The sequence below is a fragment of the Tenrec ecaudatus genome, chromosome 14, assembly GCF_050624435.1.
Source record: "Tenrec ecaudatus isolate mTenEca1 chromosome 14, mTenEca1.hap1, whole genome shotgun sequence".
NCBI classification, from domain to species: domain Eukaryota; kingdom Metazoa; phylum Chordata; class Mammalia; order Afrosoricida; family Tenrecidae; genus Tenrec; species Tenrec ecaudatus.
The window spans coordinates 134,629-155,269 of NC_134543.1; the positions used below are offsets into that span (position 1 = coordinate 134,629).

Here is a 20,641-nt window from a genome sequence, read left to right on the forward strand (position 1 = left end):
TCAGTATACAAATGTTTGGTGAAAACCAACACATCAAAATATAAATAAAAAATGTAAGAAACCCAGAGGCCCCCACAGGGGTATGTGTACCTTTACATGGCTCACACGGGGCTCGGCTTTGCCCATTCCCCAAACAAGGTCCTCCCTGAGCTGTAAGGGCCAACAGTAGGCAGACCAGGCCCATGCTGGAGATGCAGTGTCCCTGTCCTCCCTCCTGTCACTCACGAAGTCCTGCTGGATGTCTGTGAAGTCCTTCCCATACTTCTCCAGGGCCTCCTCAAAGAGGTTGGCCTCCGAGGCCGACCACTCCTCCATCTCGTCCCGGCACAGCACGGGTCCCCCCTGCGGCACCAGGGCGGAGATGGCTTTGGAGATGTCGTAGACGTTCTTGTGAAGCGTGTCCATGGCGTGGAACTGCAGGAGACAGTGAAAGTTGGCCTCGTGCCACGGGGGCTCACTTCCTTCCCCATATACTGGTCTCCTCAATGTAGGGAGGGTCCAGCACAGCGCTCTGAGGAAGAGCAGCCTTCGGCCCATCAGGCTCCCTCCTGCCCGACTGGCCCGGGCAGGCAGTGGCGCTCACCAGGGTGATGTCCCGGGAGGCGGCTGCGGCACTCATGTGCAGGCTGGGCTGCCGGACCGAGCTGCTACAGTCCAGTGCACGTGCAAAGGTGCCCACGGAGCTGGGGACAGGAGACATGGTGTCACAGCGCCATGCGGCTGCTGCAGGTGGACTCCGCAGGGGTATGTATCCCAACTCATCTGCATCAGCTGACAGTGGGGAGCCCCTCACCCTGGGCGTCTGCACCTGAGGGAGCTGCTCCCCAACCTAGGCGGGCTCCTGAGCACTGCAACCCATGCCCTCTGTCCCTCCTAGTGCCCCATCTACCCTGTTGGCCCACAGGTTACACAGCCAGCCCAGCCCCCAAGCAGTTGTCTTCAGGGACCACTGGGGGCCACCAGGAGGGAGACCCCACATGGTAAATCCCCTCACAATGGCATTTCTCCAGCCAGCCCACCCACCCATGCCCCGCTCACCGGGCTACAACCAGGAACTGGTCAATCTGCTTGTCAATGAGCGGGTTGTGCGCCTCCCAGACCTTGGTCTCCAGCTTAGACTGGTCACGCCCGTCCTCCTCGCCTGCCAGACAAGAGACAGCAGTCTCGTGAGAAAGCAGCCTCTGCTGGCTGGCCAGGGCCCTCACGCCCTCCAGGTCTGTGAGCGCTTGGGATGGGATGGCGGCCCCGCTATGCCACCCAGGGTAGGCTGGGTGTGAGTGGGAGCCGGATGCCCCCAGTCAAGAACTCTATTGGCGCAGCTCAGGCAGGCGGTGATGTACCACTCTCCAAGGGCACATCTCACCTTGACACCTGTAAGCGCATGCAGCTTTAAGCAGCCCCAGAGAAACACCAGTGTGCATGGCCCAGTGGAGACAAAGGGCCCCTTCTCACTGGCTGGCTGGGCCCGTCTAGCGGGTGCTGGCTGAGGCATACTTAGAATGGGCCCAGGAAAGGTGTCCTGCTGGGAGCCAGAAGAGAAGGCCCCTGGGCGCTCTCGGGAGGCGTGCTGAGGGGGCCCAGGAGCACTGTCTGCAGGCTAAGGGCTGCATGCCGAATTCAACACCGGGTAGAGTCACATGCTGCACACTGGCCCTGGGGACTGTGTGCCCACTGCTCCTTTGAGCACAACTGGCCTGTGACCCAGAGCTTCTGACCTCACTGCTCTGAGCCCAGACCGTCTGGGAGAGGGCGGCAGGGCTGAGGATGCAGGGGACCATGATGCCCACAGGGAATGCCTGCCCCCGGCCACTGCAGGTACCCCTTCGCCTCTGACCACCAGGTGGGCAAGATGGGACCCGTGCTCATGCCTGATGCTGCCACACCAAGTCCAACCCTCCACCAGCCCCTCCTGAGGCAGAGCTGAGACCAAGAAGCCCATGTGCCCACCCTCCAGCAGCCAGAGCCTTCCCCCAACCTGTAGGGTCTTCCTGGAGCTGCCATCTTCAGCAGGGGCTCTGAGAAGCGGCATCTCCCATCTGCCCAACACTAGTCCTCCTCACATGTGTGCCCAGAACTGGGTGCCCATGAGACCCGGTCACCATCTATGCAATCAAGTAGCTGTACAGAGAGCTGACACGGCGGGCGGCTTGCACACGCGCACACATACAGCCGGCCATCTCCAGACTGCACCACTCGGGACACACACACAGCTGTTTTCAAACCACGGCGCACAGACTGGAGGGACAGAGACACACAGACGTGGGACCCTCAGAGGGGAGGGGGCATCACACACCTCACAAAACAGCCACCTGGGGTGGGACGGAAACGGTCAGGCAACAGCCTGCCAAGAGAGAATGCACGGGCCTCTGCAAAGATGGCGGCCCTGCACGCAGGTGGGGCTGTGAGACCTCTGTCCATCTTCTGAGCTGAGCCGGACACCTCCAAGGGGTGGCAGGCAGTGTGGGACGAGCCCCACCTCTGCCCCAGTGGCTGCAAACCAGGGAAACTGAGCAGGCGGAACTCTCTGCTCTCTGAGCACTTCACAACCAAGTGCTCCAGCCTGGGACACGGAAGACTCCGGGGACATTCCGTGAGACTCGAGTGCAGGTTGGGCCAGGCGTGTCCACCGTGCACACACCCTCATTCAAGCTGAGAGCAGCAGCAGGTGCCAAGGCTCCGGGCCTGCGGCTCACGCGACAGCCTTGCATGCAAAGCCGGGAGAGAGCACTCCAAGAGCACCCCGGGCACCTGCGCCTGCCCACTGACCGGTCCACACCACGTTACTGCTTACCTGGCTGTCCTCCTGACACACAGGTCTACGCAGACCCATGCCTCTCACTCCCCGTCGCCACGCTCCCCCACACTCCAGGTTGGTGGGACAGAAGCCCCACAAGCAGAATGAGCCTCTTCCCATTGGGGTGGCTGCAGCCCGGGCGCTCAGGACTTGGAGGGGTTTCTGAGCCAGGATCACCAGCCCAAGGCCACAGAGGCTGCTTACTGCCCCTTGTCCAGCACCACAAAGCCCCACTGTTGGACCAGCATCCTGACCGCACCGTGGGCCCTGTGCTGCCAGCTTGGCTCAGGGGATCCAGCAGGCAGCCTCCTATGAGGGTTCTCATGAGGCCACAAGGGCCCCTTCCTTGTGAGCGGGGACAGGTGTGGGAGGAGGAGGACCAGGGCCAGAGGCGAGGGTGGGGAGACAGCTGAGGCTGGATACACTCAGGCTCTGGTGCCGCCAGCCACTGACCTGGGATAACCGATACTGTTCCTTTGAGCACAGCTGGCTTGTGACCCAGAACTTCCCCAGGGAAGCAGCAGCCAAGCAAGCCCCCTCCCTTCCCCCAGAGCTGGGGTAGATCAGATTGAGAGCAGCAGACCACCATCAGCTTCCAGAGTCAGCCTGGAAGAGTAAGCTAGGGGCCATGGAAGGGATGAGCAGGACACATCCCATGCCGTCTTCCCCATGAGCCCACACCTCTCCCAGAGTCCATGCCTGCCTGCATCCATACCTGCACCGTGGGTCCACATCTGTCCACGCCCAGGCCTCCCACAAGAATCTATTTCCACCTGTGTTCACACCTGCCCTAGTCCATGCCTGCCCCTGAGCCATCTGCCCATGTCCACACTTGCCTTGTCCCAGTCCAAGTACCTGGCCCTGTCCACCCCCAGCCACATTGGCAGTATCCCCACAAGGCTGCCCACAGGCAGTCAAGGAAATGCCTGCAGACCCATCAGAAGATGTGTCTGCAAAAGAGATTTGGAAGTCCAAGAGATGACCCCTGCCAAGAAGAAGCAAAGACTGAGTAGCGACCACTCAGGGGCGGACCCGGCGGCCCATACCTTCCTTCAGCAAGTCGGTGATGTCAGCCTGGTAGCGGTTCCCTACTCGGATCTCTCCCTTGTCAGCCAGCAGTGTCTTCTGCTGGGGGTCGTAGACAAGAGAATAGAAGAAGAAGTCCTGAAAAAAGCCACACAAGGCAACGCAGGTCAGTCTGTACTGCTGGGCATGGCCCGGACCACCCCGGGGATACAGGGTGGGCCCACAAGCTCCCTGCCCTCCAGGTAAAGCCTGGGGACGAGGAGGAGGCTGGGAATGTTGGACAAGAAACAGGAAGGAGCCTAGAAGTGTTCAAGCAGACAACCTAGGCCCAGGCCATCAGAAAAAGGCTCAATGCCCATCTATCAGCAGCAAGACCAGGGCAGGTCTCCTCAGAGCCACGGCCACGAGCCTTCTGTCTCCAGACCCTGCGTCCTCTAGGGTCAACATTGCGCCCCTTCAAACTGCCCAACCAATCTGTGTCCACGCCCTTACCCCCCTTCCACGTTTGCTTATCTGTCTCCTCCTTCGCCTGCCATCCCAAACATACTGCCCTCCACTAGGTGCTGGCTGGTGCCACCAACTGGCGGGACGGGCACTGTGCATCCATCTGGCTGGCGGGGAACCACCAGGGCCCACCCACGTCCAGCAATCACATCTCTGACCCGACAGCTGAGGTCTGACAGGGTCTGGCTCCTCTGTGCTGTTTCCTTTACGGTGGGAGCTGAGTTGTTAGACCTTCATCTGTGAGCTGGGACAGGTGGGGTACTAACACCTTAGATGCTGAGCTTGCTCAAGCAGCAGTAGGAGAATGCAGGGGGCCCTTGGCACCCACAGGCCCTGGGCAGCAGCATGGCCTCTCCTCGCTGAATAATTATTTGCTTCCAACAGACAAGCCCACATCCACAGCAGGCACTTCCAAGTGGGGAGGGTGCCACGCGCTACCAGGAGACAGCACTCTAGGGCTGGGCACGGGTCCCCAGAGGGTCCTCCCATGTGCGTGAGCTGCACGCAGGACAACCTGTTAGCTGATCTTGCCGCCGCAGGGCTCCTCCTGGGCGCCAGAGTCCCACCTCCACTGGCTCCTCCCCATGCAGGTGCAGGTCACCCACACAGCCCCTCCCACTCTGTAACCGTGTAGGTGCACACACCAGCCTCCGGCCTGCACATCCACATCCAGACCCAACTGTTCTTCTGACACCCACCCTCCAGATGTGGGTTCCTGGGGACATCCAGAACCCACCTGCGGTTCCACTCTCACGTTCACCTGTGCACTGTGTCTCCCGACCCCTTCCCTACTCATACCCCACCCCATCTACCACCCACCATCCATCCAACCATGCATCTCTCTACCCACCCCATCCATCCATCCTTCCAACCCCCTCCCGACCCAGCATCCAATCACGTATCTATTCACCCACCCCCGGCCATCCAGCCAATCATCTATTTATCCCCCCACTTACCTGCCTATCCATCTGGCCACCAGCCCATCCAATCATCCATCATCACCCCATCCGATCATGTCTACCTATCCACCATCTGGCCAGTCAACCACTCACCTGCCTACTCATCTACCACCTAACCCCGTCCACCACCCATGCTATACTGACCCTGCCCACAATGTGTGGGGCGGGACTATGCCATGGGAAGAAAGTGGTGCCTCTACCCAGCACAGATTGCCCAGTCTCCCTCTGTGGGCTGGGCCACAGGGAGGGATCAAGACAAGCTAGTGAAATAGACAGAGGACGTACTTCTGCATCAGGGACAAGCAATGGGAACAAGAACTGAGGGGAGTGCATGGAACACCCAGGGGCCATTCCGGACCCCTAGAGCAGGAGTTCTTGCTCACAGAGCTCAAATAAGAAGGTGTGGTGGAACTCTGGCATCATGCAGGCAGGGGAGCCCCTTCGAGGGCAGCCTGGAGCTTACTGGGCACGTTCAGGAAGGCTACAGGGTCTTGGGGTCCTAAGCTCCAGGCAGGTGTGGATAGGCACATGCTCCTGGTGCCCCGACACACGCTCCTCCTCACTCACTGACTCCAGATGTTTTCTTAAGACAGTCCCCTGTCCCCTAGGTAACAACGGGACATCAGCACTGGAAACCACCTGGTCTCCCCAGTGGCCACTCATCACCAGACCCTGAGCATACTGGTGGGTAGCTCCACAGTCTGAGCCAGGACCCGCGGTTGGCAGTTTGGGAACACCGGTGCCTGAGCACCCGCCAGGACGAGGAGCTTGTTAGGCTTAACCTCACAAAGTCCCTTGTGGTCGGCACACTCTTTAGAGGAACAGCACCCTCACTCCAGGGTGAGGCCCCACCCAATGCACTGCCCTCCACAATGGCCACCTCCACAGGCCTAGGCACCAACCCAGTGGGAGCCAAGGGTTACCCTGCCCCTTCATGAACTCTCCACGGCGTGCTGTGTGCAGCAGGGTGGCCGCACTGGGACCAGAAGGGTGCTGATGGAGGGCAGTGGCCACAACTGTGGTGTGTGCCCCATGGGGACAGCTCGCCTGGCATGAGGGTGAGTTGGAGTGGTGAAGATGCCACCTGCCTCACCTCCCGTTCCAGGTAGGACTTGAGCGACTCAGTCTCATTGAGCAGCGTTACACTGCATTTGCCCCTGGAAGAGACAAGTGAGTATTAGGGGTGTGGGACGGGGGTGGCATTGCCCCCGCCTCCAGGTGGCCTGCTGCCTCACCTGATGTGGGTGGCGGGCAGGGACTCCAGCTGCCGAGACAGAAAGAGCTCGCGGTGCCGCAGCTGGTGTTTGAGTTTCTCAGGCAGCTCCACCACCTCGGGATTCTCCATCTCCTCCTCCGGCTCCCCTGTGGACACAGCTGCTCAGGCTCTGGGTTGGTCCCGCCCCTCCCCAGGCATCAGGGGCCAGGGAGCAGAAAAGGGAGGTGCTCCTTGTGGGGGGAAGGCAGAGAGATGGCCCCTGGCCACCACACACCTGGTGGGGTGGGGATCGGCGGCCAGCCTGTAGGCCCCATCTCAGCTGCAGGAGCCACACTGCCCCGTAGCCCATGCTTGGGGGAGCCCTGGAGGTCACGAGTTTGTGCACAGCCCACCCTCACAGCCCCACAAGGCCAGCCCAGGAGGACGCTTGGTTGCTCAGCCAAGGCTGTGGGCGTGCAGGTGCAACCTGCCCCACAAAGGGACCTCCTTACCTTCCTCGTCGTTCTCCGACCCAGGTCCAGTCTTATAGCACACTGACAAGGCTGGACAGGAGAGAGGCCAAGGTCAGGGCAGCAGCACAGCCGGTGGCCATGGGCAGAGGCAGGGTGGGGCCAGGACATTGGCGAGGGATGCAGGGCATGGCACCCCTGCTGCTCTGCAATGGCGCCAACACCCAAGCATGCCCTCAGTGCTCAGCCCAAACTCTGCCCTCTTAGCTGGGGCCAGCATCCCAATGTCCCTCTGCTGACCCCCTGTGGCAGCCTTGGGAAGTCCCAGCCTCAAGCAGCCCTGGTGGCTCAGAGTGGCCCAGCCTGGTGAGAGGCCACCTCTCACTCAGTCCTCGTCCAAGCCCTGACCAATGCCCCACACCCAGGGAACCTCCGTGTGCTCTTACCACCTTGGGAATCGCCTCAAGGGGGCTGAGATCACCACCACCTCCCACTGCCGCCACCCCCCTCCCACTGCCGCCACCCCCCTCCACCCCCCCCCCCACACACACTCTGAGAGACTAGCAGGACCTGGGTAGGTGGAAGCCTCCCTCCACATCCTGGGAGGTGGCCCTGAGAAATCTGAGCCTGGGATTAAGCAAGCCCAGGCTCCTCTGGGGACCCTGCACACTGGCCTGTTGGTGACCCTAGGTGGCCCCCAACTACAGCCTCCTAACAGCAGTCCCCTCCATGGTCATCTCCCACCTCACCCATGAGCCTGTCTCCCATCCCTCTGACCATTCCTCACTGACCCTGACAAAACTGGAGGGACCCCAACTACGCCTGACTGGAGGCTCAGCTGTGCCTGCCATGGGCCAGACCCACCCATGTCCATTTGAATTATATGCACACACAATCACACACACACACACCTACATATGCACCAGATGCATGTATACACACAAACACATGCCCCATACACATGCACTCAACACCCCCCCATACAACCTCTTGATACACATGCACTTCACACACACCCACGCCACTAACCTGCAAAGTAGATCTCAACACACTGGGAGCCAAGCACACTCACATAATGTGCCCCCAGGCAGGTCTCCCACACAGCTTTCCAGGGAAGGGGAGGGGTTTCAATGCCCACTGCCTTACTGAGGTACCCCCTGCCAGATCAGACCCCACTGGCCTCTTCTGGGCATAGGACTCAGCAGCCCAACTGGCGAGTGACAACCATCCCAGGCCACCAGTAACCCGCCCGACACACCAGTCAGTCATGACCTGCCCCTCGGAGCCACCAGGAGCATGGGCTCGGAGACCGCAGGGCACAGCGAGCGGGCAGTCTGGAAACACCACAGCATCCACAAAAACCCTTCTGTCTCAAGTGCACCCCCCCATCCCTGGAGATGAGCCCTTGCACTGGACGCTAATAGACGTGGGGCCAGGTGCCCCTGGGAGGTCACTGAGGATCTCTCGCTGTGGGGCTCAACTAGGGCCAGGGGAGCCCACAGCCTACCCTCCAGGGTCCTGGAAGACAAAGGGCACCTTTAGCGTCCAGCTGGTCAGACCCGCAGGCCACCTGCATGCCCCCTGGGGCACTGCTGCCACTTCAGTCCCCCCGGCATCGGTGCACAGGCCCTTCCCCGTTCCTGAGGCTGCTGGGGCTGGGGACCGGCAAGGCCCAGGGGAGGGCTATGGGCTCTAACACAACATTCTGGGTCGCTCCCTCCCACCCATCTCGGGAGATGCCGGTGGGTTCTCTCATCTACTCCGTAGGCACCCCTACAGCAGCAGATGGACCCAGGTCCTACAGCCCTCAGATGCCCATCACAGCTGTGTGTCTAGGGGTTAGGTGCGGGGGTGCGGGGAGGGTGGACTGGGACTCACTGGCGTGCTTGTCAGCCAGGGCGATGAGCGTGCTGGAGATGTCCCTGCGTCGGTAGAAGCACACCACCTTGGCCTCCACGTTCCCGTTGGCCGTCTGCAATAGCAAGGCGGGAGCACACGTGTGGGCCTGCGCACCCTAACCACCACCCTCCTCCTTCCCGACTCGCCAACTAGTGACCAGGGCAGCAGCCCACAGGGCCCAGCAGTGGACCTAGGTGCCCAGCCGGGCTCCTTCCTGAGACTTGCTCCAAGTGGCTACTGTGGACACCTGGAAAGGTCCAAGGTCAGCCGACCAGGTGGCGAGCTGGTGCCTCCCTCTGCCCGAAGCCTTCACGGGGCTTGGAGGGGAAAGTGGGGAGTCACTGCTGAGCTTCTGCCTGGGGGATGGGAAGGGTAGTGGCTACCCTGCATGGGGAATGCAATACATGCCAGTGAACTTTACACTGTAAAATGGTTAAAATAGCAAATGTTTGACCCATGAACGTCTTTATTTTGAAAAGTCCCTCCAAGTGACTGTGGGGCTTCAAGCGGACCGACCACACAGCTTGTGGGCACAGGGTGTGGAACCTGACGTTCAGGTGCTGACACATCTGGATGGGGCGGGGGAACAAGAGGTAACATCAGTGCTCAGGGACGCGCTGGCATAAGTATCTTTGGAGAGATGTTTGTTATTAAATTAAGATGCTGGAGAAAAAAATGATTAGGGCAAAGACTGTACAGATGTGCTTTATACAATTGATGTATGTATATGTATGAACTGTGAAAAGAATTGTATCAGCCCCAATAAATTGTTAAAATTAAAAAAAAAAAAAAGACAAAATGTTATTAAAAAAAAAATGCTGTTGTGAGGTGCCACCAGGGCAGCTGTGACTCACAGTGCCCTCCACTGCCTGGTCCTACACCCCTATCATCGCCACTGTGCCAACCCGGCTCCTCGAGGGCCTTTCTCTTGCCGCTGCCCCTCCACTTTACCAGGCATGATGTTCTTCTCCAGGACGGCTCTCTCCTGACCACATGCCCCACAGGACGTGAGACATCCTTGCCTCTAAGGAGCACTTCTTCCTCCTTCCAGCAGTCCGTGGTACTTCAGTATTCTTCTCCTGCACCTTTCACACACACACAAGGTGACTGCAGACCGTGGCTGGGGCTCTCCGAGAGCTCTCTCTGCCGTTCAGTACTCTAAAGGCCAGTGGAGTGGGTTTACCCAAGCACAGCATGATTTGATCTCATGACTGCTGCTTCCACGAGCCTTAATTGTAAATCCAAGCAAAACAAAGCCCTTGCCTTCCATCTTGTCTCTATTTATAATGCTGTTATCACTTGATCTTGAGGCGAGCACTTTGGCTTTCTTTACGTTGAGTCGTTGGTCATGCTGAAGGCTGTGGTCTTGGCTCTTCATCAGCAAGGGCTTCAAGTCCTCCTGGCTTTCAGCAAACAGGTCATGTCATCCACATCTCTCAGGCTGTGACTAAGCCTTCCTCCAGTCCCCGTCCTTCCTCGTGTAGGCCACTTGGGAGAGCTGCTCGGCCTATGGATACAAACTCTCCTGGTTTACAGTCACGTGCTCGTGCCTTGTTCTGTCTGGAAGACTGTCCACGGCCAAGTTCCACCGCAGGAGCACGACAACGGGTTGTGGGATTTCCTTTCTCCGGCTGTCCTTTGAAATTTTCTGTTTGGCTCTTTTATCATTTTTTTCCATGTGCAAGTTTTTCCAAGAGCAAGTCTCAGAGTCTCTTCTGACATCCACTTTGAAGTCTTCTTTCTTCCCAATGGGCTTTGCTGTCTGCTCATGGTTCCACAGGCCTTCTGTCTCTCGTGTTCAGTAAGTCACGCGGTTCTTGAGACGCTCTCCAGGGTCAGCTGCAGGGACCGGTGTGTGTGGGGGGCTGTTTCTGGCTCTCGCAGATTTGCTCTCCCACCTCCAGCAGCACAGGCACAACAGGGGATCAGGCCCCAGTCAGGCCCTGGCCTCCTTTGGGGTTCATACAATTCTTAGTAATTCGAGGAGTTCCATTCCCATTTCCCTGGGCTAGCTGGTGTCCTGAAGGGAGGGCGGGGGCTCCATCGGGCCCTCAGCTCTCCACAGCAGGAACATACCAGTGGCACAATGGATTTTGCTGTTCCAAAAATCTTACAAACTGCGAAACTGAGCGCCCAACGAGAGGCCACCAGGATGCACGATTCTGTAGAAACTGAAGGAGTCAAAGGCTCTAACCCATTATCCCAACAACTGCCTATGAGAACTCCCACGCGTCTCCTAGTCAGGCGGGGGGATGTGTGAGTTTGCCCTCCATCAGGAAACGATGGTTTCAGGTCACAGAGCACCTAGTGCAAAATGTTATAGGACGTCCGCTGTGCCCTGAGCACGAGACAGGGACTACCCGTGGGCGTCCACTCACGCAGCCAGGCCACAGCAACGGTCCCGGGTCCTCAGTCACTGCATCCCTGGTCCACTTCACTACTGCCTGCGTTGCCTGCGGGTTCTGGAGTGACTGCTGGTATCAGGCAGCCTCCTCGAGTGCAGGTCTGGCCCTTCTCCGGAGACGTGTCCTTCTGAGGTTTCCACTGGGTACCCGAGATTCTACAAGGTCTCTCACAATGAGCAGTAGAGACCACCTTGCCCCTAGCAGACACACAGCTGGGACCTCTGGAGGCTCCTTCACCTGTACACAGCTCGGGAGGGCCACTACATTGAGGGCCCTGTTCCAGCCACTACTGTGGCCCAGGACTGCCAGTGTCAGACTGCAGGAGGCTGTGGGTTTATTTCATCCAAGTTGTCTATGCACAGCATGAAACACCACGAAGGACGTGAAAGTCTTCTTCCTGGCAGCGTGGTGCCCGGTGGGCCTGGCTTTCCCGCACCTGAAACTCCGTCACCCACACCATGCCGCAGAGCTCGCTCCAGCCACGCCCTGCGGCATCGCCGTCTTGACTGGTGAGCTCTGTGCCAGGCCAGCGTAGCCTTCTCTTCCTCTGGCCAATTTGTCTACGATTCGGTCCCTGATGCTTCCTCGGGACGAGCTGGAGTCGCTGACTCTATCCAGGCTATGGTCCCTGGATCCCAGGCCCCTCCACCAGCACCCCGAGAAAAAGGCTCTTAAAGTCACACCCAGCTGAGGGCATCCAGCTGGGTGGAAAATCACTTCTGCACAATTTCTGCGCAAGGACTGCCCATGCCCCAAACTGCTGTTGAAAACCCACCTGGAGCTTGGGTCCTTTCTCGGTCTCGAAACCACTGATAGGGTTTTCCTCGGAGACACAATATGGACAGTGTTTCCATTCCGAGATGCTCTTGAGCCTCCAGCAAGTCCCCCTCCCTAGACTTCTGGGTCCCACGCGGCGACAGCGGCTCTACCCCCACGTGTGCGAGCTGTCACTCCTGGAGCAGTCCTCATCCTTACCCTCTCCCCGTCCCGTCTCCTAGTTCTGTTAACTCCTCCCAAGGGACACCCCCTCTCAGCACCATGTTTCTCTGGGGTCTCTTTGTGTTTTAAGCCCGACACCCCCCCTCCCTCCATGGCTCCTGGCAGCTTTGATAAGCTGAGCACATGCGGCAGTGGCTCTGCATTCTACTGGGACCCTCTGCCACCCCAACCCAAGTGCCTATGGAGCCCCATTACCTTCCTGGAGGTCTGGGGGCTGAAGGGGCAGGGAGTGTTGACGGCCATGAGGGGAGAAGCTCCAGGACAGACCCTTGTAGGCCTCAGCCTCACCTGGTGCCCTGAGCCAGGTGCCTCTCTGGGTCCTCATGGAATGAGAAGGCTCCTTAGGGGAGGGTTGGGCCTGATCCCACAAGACTCGGGAGCCTCCTTGTGCCCTGCCCACCCCCCCACCCCCCTCTGCCAGTGTTGACAGGTCCCCTTTCCCACAGCCCACACAGCTCTGCCTCCTCCTCCAGAGCCTCAGATGCATCGAACCCGTAGCGGGGGGCAGTGTGTCCCCGTCTCCCCCACACCCCCTACCTTCCCCCCGCCCCCTGCAGGCAGCCTAACGCAGCATCCAGTGACCTGGCTCTGGCCAGCCAGGGGACGTCTGGCCCTGCTCATCACCTGGTCAGAGCTGAGGCCGGAGCAGAGGGCCCTTGGCAGCAGCAGATGAGGGGACACATGGAAGCCATATCTCCAGCCCCACCCTGAGGTCAGCCATTGGGCTGCACTGTGGGCAGCCACAGGGTCAGAGCCCTCATGGAGGCCTGTCCCCTCGGGCATATTCCCACCAAGACTGCCCAAAACACAGGCTGACACAGCACCCCACCCTGCAGCTACTCTCGGCTGTATGGTCCAAGAATCCAGTCACCCACCCCATGAGGTCCCTGCGAAGAACTCCCCTCCCCCTAGGGGCCCAGCACCCAGCCATGGTTTAAGGCACTCCTGGAGGGAGGCTCCAGGGAGGGGCCCAGGTCCAGGTAGGCAGCACTGGCTGAAGACCCCTTGGCTGAGCAGACCAGGAACAGCCGGACGTGTCTGCACACCCTGCCCTAAGCAGTGGGGGGAGGGGGAGTACCTTGTTGAGCTCCTCGATCCTCCGGATCAGGTATGGATTGCTGGAGGAGTTCTCAAAGTAGACGTAGTCTGCAGAGTCACAGAGAGGGAGGGTGGGCGTCAGCACAGCACCAGAGCTCTGAACCTGGCCCCCACCTCCTGTGTTCTCACAGAAGCCAACCCCCCCCCCAGCACAGCACCCCTCCACAGATGTGAAGGCCCCACCCGTGAGAGCAGGGAATGCAGGTCTCGCAGTGAGAAGGCCCAGATGCAGAGCAGGCCAGGATCACCAGGCCCATAGGAGTGTCTCCCTCCTGCAGTCAGCCCACTCCTGGGAGTACCTGTACCCCAAGTTTCCAGTGCAACACCAAGGGCATGGATGGGTCAGACACCCAGCCCCACTGCCACCCCGTAAGCCTGAAAGGCTACAACAGCAGCAGCACATGTGCCCTGAGGGCAGAGTGGAGAAGACTGTGGGGAGAGACCAAGGATCCTGGGGGTTCATAAGGCTTGCAGAACACGGGGGATCAGCAGGTTAAAACAGCAACTTCACAAGGGTCTCAATCTAACCTTTCACATTAAGACTCTGGATAAAGAGCAAATTAAACACAAATTACTGGTAATTGCCCCAAACAACAGACAACCCAAGTGTCCCCCAGGAGGGACGTGGATATACAAAGCAGGTAGTCCATCTGCCAGCAAACCTCCGCACAGCCACGGGCACGCACTAGGACACAGACACCTAGGAGTCAGGAGGCAGCAGGCATAAAAATCGAGGCGCAGGCACTCCTCACAAAACCCTGGCTATCTGGCAAAGGAAGCCAGTGGGGCAGGAACGGCTGTGGGTGCAAGGGGCAGGGGACATCTGGCTGCCCCATTACCATGAGGCAGAGACAGGCAGGCCTCCATGCTCCAGCCTTGTCCACCTGCCCTGATGCCGTCCGTCCCTCCCATACCACTCCCCATCTTGGTGGGCTCCCTCACTCATGGCAATGGCCCCAGAACTCACCGACAGCACTCACAATTCAGGGGGTTTACTAGGAAAATTCACAGGTCACCACCAGTCAGGATTGGCTCATAGTAAGGTCAAGTCAGGGGTCTCTGCAGCCAGCAGCTGAGTTAGTCCTCAGACTCTTGGCCGCATGGTCCTTAGGTCTTTGCCCCCATGTGCCAGGAGGCCAGCCTGCCTGTAGCTCTGACCCAGTTTGCAGTCTTGGGAAAGATGAGAAGGTGCCCCAGAGTCTCAGTGTCTGGACCACAGGGTTTTCAGACAGAGGCCCCGACAGGCTCTTCTGAGGTTCCTCTCTCTCCCTGTTGGTACTGACAGCTGGGGTGGGCGTGGCCAGAAGCCCCTCTATTAGTGTTGCTCATGTTCCATGTGCAGAGACCCCAATCAATGGGGGGTAGGGGGGGGGGAGACTGCAGAGACCAGAGTAGAAGAGCCGCCAGGAGGACATTTCACTCCACCAGGGTTGAGGGGCGGCCTGTTACGGATCTGGTCTGACAGGGATTTGGGGGTGTGCGGTGTTGAGAAGCAGACTTTAAAAAGGATCAGGGGAAAAAGAAACCAAGTCATAAAAAAGCAGAGACCAATGAAAGGGAAAAGACACAAACATTTAAAATCCAAACACTGGTCTTAAAAAGGAACAATAAATTTCCAGCCAGACCAATAAGGAAAAGAGACCTGGCAAACAGCAGATGGGCATCAACAGAGGGCACACTGCTAGGAAGCCCGGGCAGCCCAACACCCATGCATTGAACAAGGAGCAAGCTACCGGCATGCAGGGATGGGGAAAGCACACAAAACCACCCATGAGACTCGCTGCACCCACGGGGAGAGCCTTCCGAGGAGATGCTGCAGGTCCAACTGCTCTGCCACGGAAGCCGACCCAAGACTTAAAGAAGAACAAAATCTACACCACCTCTTCCAAAAGAGAGGTGGAGGGTGAGGGAAGCAGCGAGCAGGCAGAGTGGATACAACAAATCCTTTATTCTCCTATGTTAAGAACCCTGGCAGGCTGGGTTTCTGGGGTAGAGGGAGGCCTTCACTCTTGTGAGTTGGAGGTGCGTCCCAATCACATTCTCATAATTGATACTGCCCCCCGCTATGTCCTCCCCAAATAGTGCTACCTCAAAGTAACCTCTTACAAGCACATGGTTGATTGCATCTAGCCAGCAGCGCTAACTAGCGGCAGACATGTGCTGAAGGCGGCCACGCCCCCTTACCTGCTCTGGCACTAACTGGTGTTAGGTCACTCCTCCAATGTGCTCAGGGACCTTTAGGGTTAGGATACAGCCCACTTGGTTACAGATATGGTTACCTGTAATTAGGGAGGTTTGCACGCCCCTAGAAGATATAAGCCTTTATTGGAAATATATTCTCTCTCTCTGTGCGGACCTTTCTTGCAAGCCTTATGTTGTCTGATGTCTCTTTAATTACCCCTCTATTACACAACCGCCCCTTGGTCCCATTTGCTTGTGAGGCCTGGTACCCCAAAGGAGGGGGTACCCCAGAGCTCCACAAGGCCACTATTACCAGAACACCCACCCCAAAGCCATCACAGGAGTCCCCTGCCTCTCACAGGCTTGTTACTGGTGTGAGATGCCATCCAGTCAGCTCCAGCTCGTGGCAACCTATGCACATACGCACGTGAGAAGGAAGTGGCCCCTGCTCGTCCAGTGCCATCGTCATGGTGGCCAGCACGCCGACTCCCCGCTGTGGTGGCGGCATCCACCAAGCCACCCATTCGAGTGGGCCCACTGCCAAACTGCAACTGTTGCTTCTGATGTCATCCTGAGTACTGAGCAATATGCTGGCTGCATTTCTTCCAAGATGGACTTGTTCTTCTCAACTACCCTAGTGTGAATGTATCGATTCTTCTTCAGTGTCTTTTTTCCACTGTTTAATTTTCACATGCATGTGAACAAACAGGCCATGGCTCGGGTCAGATGGATCGTCACTCAAGTGACAGCTTTGCTTTTAAAACCTTTCAAAGAGGACTTTTGCGGCCGATTTGCCCAACGCCACCTCGTCTGTTCCAGGGGCCTTGGCTGTTGGTCCGAGTGGACTGAAACCCCTACCCAGCGCTGGTGATCAGTCCAGTGGTAAGTAAGGACTTTCGCTTGCTTCGCCTTCAGGGATAATTCATACTGAAAGATCCTGGGCGTAAGATGCAAAAACTGCATAAAACTTCAGCAGGTCGAAGCCAGCGCACACAGTAAGAATGAACCCGAAACGTACCGCCTGCGAGTGGTGACTGACTCTTAGTAACCTGTAACGGGGCTTTCGGAAACTGCACTCCCCAGAGCAGACACCTTCCCTTCCTCTCTCAGAAAGAGGGGAAAACCACAAAACCTAACCAAACTCGTTGCCACTGAGTCAGTTTCGACTCCCAGCAGCCTGTAAGACAGGGCAAAGCTGCCGTGTGGGTTGCTGAGACTGTGACTCTACGGGAGTAGGAAGCCTGTCTTTCTCCCAAGATGTGGCTGGTGGATTCAGAATGCTGACCAGGGCTCCCGAACCTGAGAAAAAGCAGCTAACACACTCAACGCCTTAGTGTAAACACACTTTTCCTGAGGTCACCACTGCCACCATCACACCAGAAGCCCTAGCCAATGCAACAAGAAGGGAAAACACCCACGTACAGTGTGCAGGCCGGACAGGAAGAAACCCAATTCACTTTCTGCAGATGACGTATTATCCACATAAGTCCCCACAGAGCACACAAAAAAAGGTATGAAAAGCAGTCGGTGGGGAGTGTAGCAAGCTCACAGGATACAGAGGTCAACAGAGACTGCATGCTGATATACTACCAGTGGACACGTGGGGACTTTGGTGGCAGTGGCTGGGGCATTGGGCGCCAAAGGGCACCAGTTGCACAGTCTTGGAAACACGATGGTGCTGCTCTGCTCTGTCCTCCAGACTTACCGTTTCAATGCAACCCAGCAGCAAAGGGCTTGGAATGACCACTTGGAAAAATGAAACTTTATACAGAACTTACAGTAGCACCCAGAAACGTAAAATGCTGAAAGAGAAATCTAACGTGGACTTAAAAGATAGTGGAATTTTCCTAAGAACTTTTAAAAGTCCTCTCCTACATACTGAGAACCACAAAACACTGTTGGGAAAGCCAAGGAAGACTGACACAAACAGTGATATGTGGAGTGTGTATGGATTCAAACACAGGCTGTAAAACTTCTCCTGTAAAGGACCAGATAACATTTTAGGTTCTGTGGTTGAATCAAGGATATTATGTACAGCGTGATATAAGATGACAAATACCCACAAATGTTTAATAACAAAATTAAAAACAAAAATAACAATTGAGTCCAACTTTCTACAATAAAAGTGAGCAGTATATTCAGGAGTTCTTCGAGGGTCTCCACATCCCAACAGCTGCACCTAGTGGACATGACTCCCAACCCCCCACTGAACCACCTGATCCACAAACAGGCACGTGCGAGCACACGTGCACACAATTACAGCTCATATGAAGAAATAAAACCAAAAGACCTTATTGATGAAGATAAGGCATTGGAACAACCACAAAAGGAATTCACAAGAATGATTCTCAGGTATTTTCACTGGATGGATAAAAGCTGGAGAGAGATACAAGGGGTCAAGAAGAAAACAAAGAAAAGAAAAAAACCCAACAAATAAAACCCCTAAAGAAGAAAAAACACACTAAAAGATTAATATGAAAAATGAGAAAATACAAAAATAGTGAACAGAAATTCGGAAGATAAATACTAAGATATTAGAAATAGGTGATATTTGGAAGAGAAAAGCAGAAGTGAGGAAACAGAAGGCTGAGTTAGGGCACTTGAAGACAATTCTTTCAATACTAAACTACGAGTTTATCATCTATAAAAAGACAAAGAAAAAAAAAAAAGACAAAGAAAACCTGAAGAATTGTGTGGGAAATTATTAAGAGGAATAGCACATGATAGGAATTCCAAAACAGGAAAAAACAAACAGAAAACACAGAGAAAATTGTCCAGGAGCTGATGGAAACTTTTCCAAACATCATGAAAGATGAAAAAATAACCACACAAGAAAGAAGCTAATACGTGGAGAGCAAATGTTTTGAGAATGATGAAGGTAACGAATACACAAATGTGCTTTCTACAAATGATGTATGTATGGATTGTGATAAAAAGTTGTATGAGCCCCCAATAAGATGATTTTTTTAAAAAAGAAAGAAGCTAAAAGAAGCCCAACAGGATAGATGCCAAAACAAAACCATGACATATCATAATCAAGCTATCCAAAATTTAAGACAAGGAAAGAATCCTGAGACCAGAGGAAATTTCAATTCCTGATAGGGCAGACTTCAGGGCAATTCCACCATGAGAGACATAGACAAACTCTACACAAAGAAGAAATGGACAACTGAACAACAAAAGAGACATAACTACAATAGTGCCTGTGCACCCAATGAAAGACTTGCAAAATACATAACCAAACACAGATCTGAAGAGAAAGAGACCACACTACAATAACAGTGAGAGACTTCAATACACCACTGCCGAGGAAGACAGACCTCGAAAGAAACAAAAAGTAAAAGCAATCAACCAACTTGTCCTCTTTTTACATATAGAGAACACTGTACCCACCAATAACACAATGTACATTCTTTTCCAGTGTACATATATAATTATCTTTAATAGTGCATGGTAAGCCACAAAGCACAGTCACAAAAGCATGCCTTAGTAAATTTTAAAACTTCAATAAATTACAAACTATCCCCCTCAGATCACAAAAGTATAAAATTAGAAATCAATGATAGGAAGACCAAGTTGGGGGAAGAAGGTGGAATCAGACACATGGACATTGAATAACCTGCTTAAAAACTACTAGGTAATTGAAGAAATTAGGAATGAATTTGTAAAAATCCTTGAAACAAATGAGAATGGAAATAAATATACCAACACCAGGGATACAGCTAAAGCAGTACTCAGAGGGCAGTTCATAGCAATAAATGCACATATTGAAAAAGAAGATCACAAATGGGCATATTAATCCTACATCTCTTGCAATCAGAACAAGATGTAAAATAAAGGCAAAAATATAAAGATTAGAGCAAAAATAAATGAATCAGAAAAGCAATAGAAAGAATCAGCAAGACAAAAGTTGTTTTTTTTAAAAGGAATCAAGAAAACATACCATTTACAATAACCACACAAAGACAAAATATTTAGGGGGTTAAAAACCTAACCACAGAAACAAGACTTGTACAAATAAAATTATAAAACGCCACTACCAGATCCGAAAAGAGCCCTACATAAATGGAAGAATGTACTATGCTCATGGATAGGAGAACATAGCATGATGAAAATGTCAATACTGCACCCAAAGTAATCTGTAAATTTGATGTAATTCCAATCCAGATCCCAGCATCGTTCTTTAAAGAGATGGAAAAATGAATCACCAGTTTTATGTTAAGGCAAGAGACCCAAGAGAAACACTACTGGAAAAGTACAAAGTAGGAGATATTTTACTTCCCAATCACAAAATTTACTACACAGCCATGGTAGTCAAGGCAACTTAGCACTGGTACGATGCTAGATAGGTAGAGGAATGAAGCAAAATAAACCCATCTATCGACAGACAACTGTTTTTTGGCAAAGGATCAAAGCACATTAAGTGGAGGAGAGTCTCTCTTCAATCAAGACCCTTACCTCACTCTATGTACAAAAACTCAAGATGGATTCAAGACCTAAATGTGAGCCCTCCAACTAAAGACCATCAATGAAGAACACAGGAACAAACTTAAGGGAGCTATTAAACACAATGAAAAACACACACATAGCAGAACACAGCGTAGATGACTAATTTTTAGGACCTCATAAGTTTAGAAACATTATGTATATCAAAAGATGTCACCGACAGTATGAAAAGAGTTCTCGAAGAACACAGCTTTCCCCCAGATCCTGGATGCTTCCTCCCCACAACTACCATCATCCGAATTCTACCTTGCAGGGCTGGATAGGACAGAGGCTGTACACTGGTACATATGAGGGCTGGAGGCACAGGGAATCCAGGGTGGATGATACCTTCAGGACCAAGGGTGTGAGGGACGATGCTGGGAGAGTGGAGGGTGAGTGGGTTGGAAAGGGGTAACTGATTACAAGGATCCACATGTGACCTCTTCCCTGGGAGAGGGACGGCAGAGAAGTGGGGAAGGGAGACTCCGGATAGGGCAAGATATGACAAAATAACGATGTATAAATAACCAAGGGCACATGAGGGAGGGGGGAAAGGGGAGGGAGGGGGGAAAAAAAAGAGGACCTGATGCAAGGGGCTTATGTGGAGAGCAAATGACTTGAGAATG

At 54.7% G+C, this 20,641-nt stretch overlaps 1 protein-coding gene across 6 annotated transcripts in view; it reads right to left on the bottom strand.

The window, feature by feature from the left end:
• The window catches only part of MTA1 (metastasis associated 1), a 39,355-nt gene that overhangs the window by 8,096 nt on the left and 10,618 nt on the right, over positions 1 to 20,641 (bottom strand). For 5 of the 6 annotated variants that reach the window (XM_075530647.1, XM_075530645.1, XM_075530644.1 and 2 more), the window contains exons 2-10: positions 13,330 to 13,397; positions 8,827 to 8,920; positions 6,991 to 7,041; positions 6,519 to 6,645; positions 6,377 to 6,440; positions 3,841 to 3,958; positions 1,039 to 1,141; positions 584 to 683; positions 226 to 414 (exon numbers count right to left, since the gene is read on the bottom strand). In XM_075530647.1, coding sequence (XP_075386762.1) covers positions 226 to 414; positions 584 to 683; positions 1,039 to 1,141; positions 3,841 to 3,958; positions 6,377 to 6,440; positions 6,519 to 6,645; positions 6,991 to 7,041; positions 8,827 to 8,920; positions 13,330 to 13,397 — 914 coding nt within the window. Of the gene's footprint in view, positions 1 to 225; positions 415 to 583; positions 684 to 1,038; positions 1,142 to 3,840; positions 3,959 to 6,376; positions 6,441 to 6,518; positions 6,646 to 6,990; positions 7,042 to 8,826; positions 8,921 to 12,027; positions 12,177 to 13,329; positions 13,398 to 20,641 lie in introns of those variants that run through there. The other variant, XM_075530648.1, reaches the window with a different exon arrangement.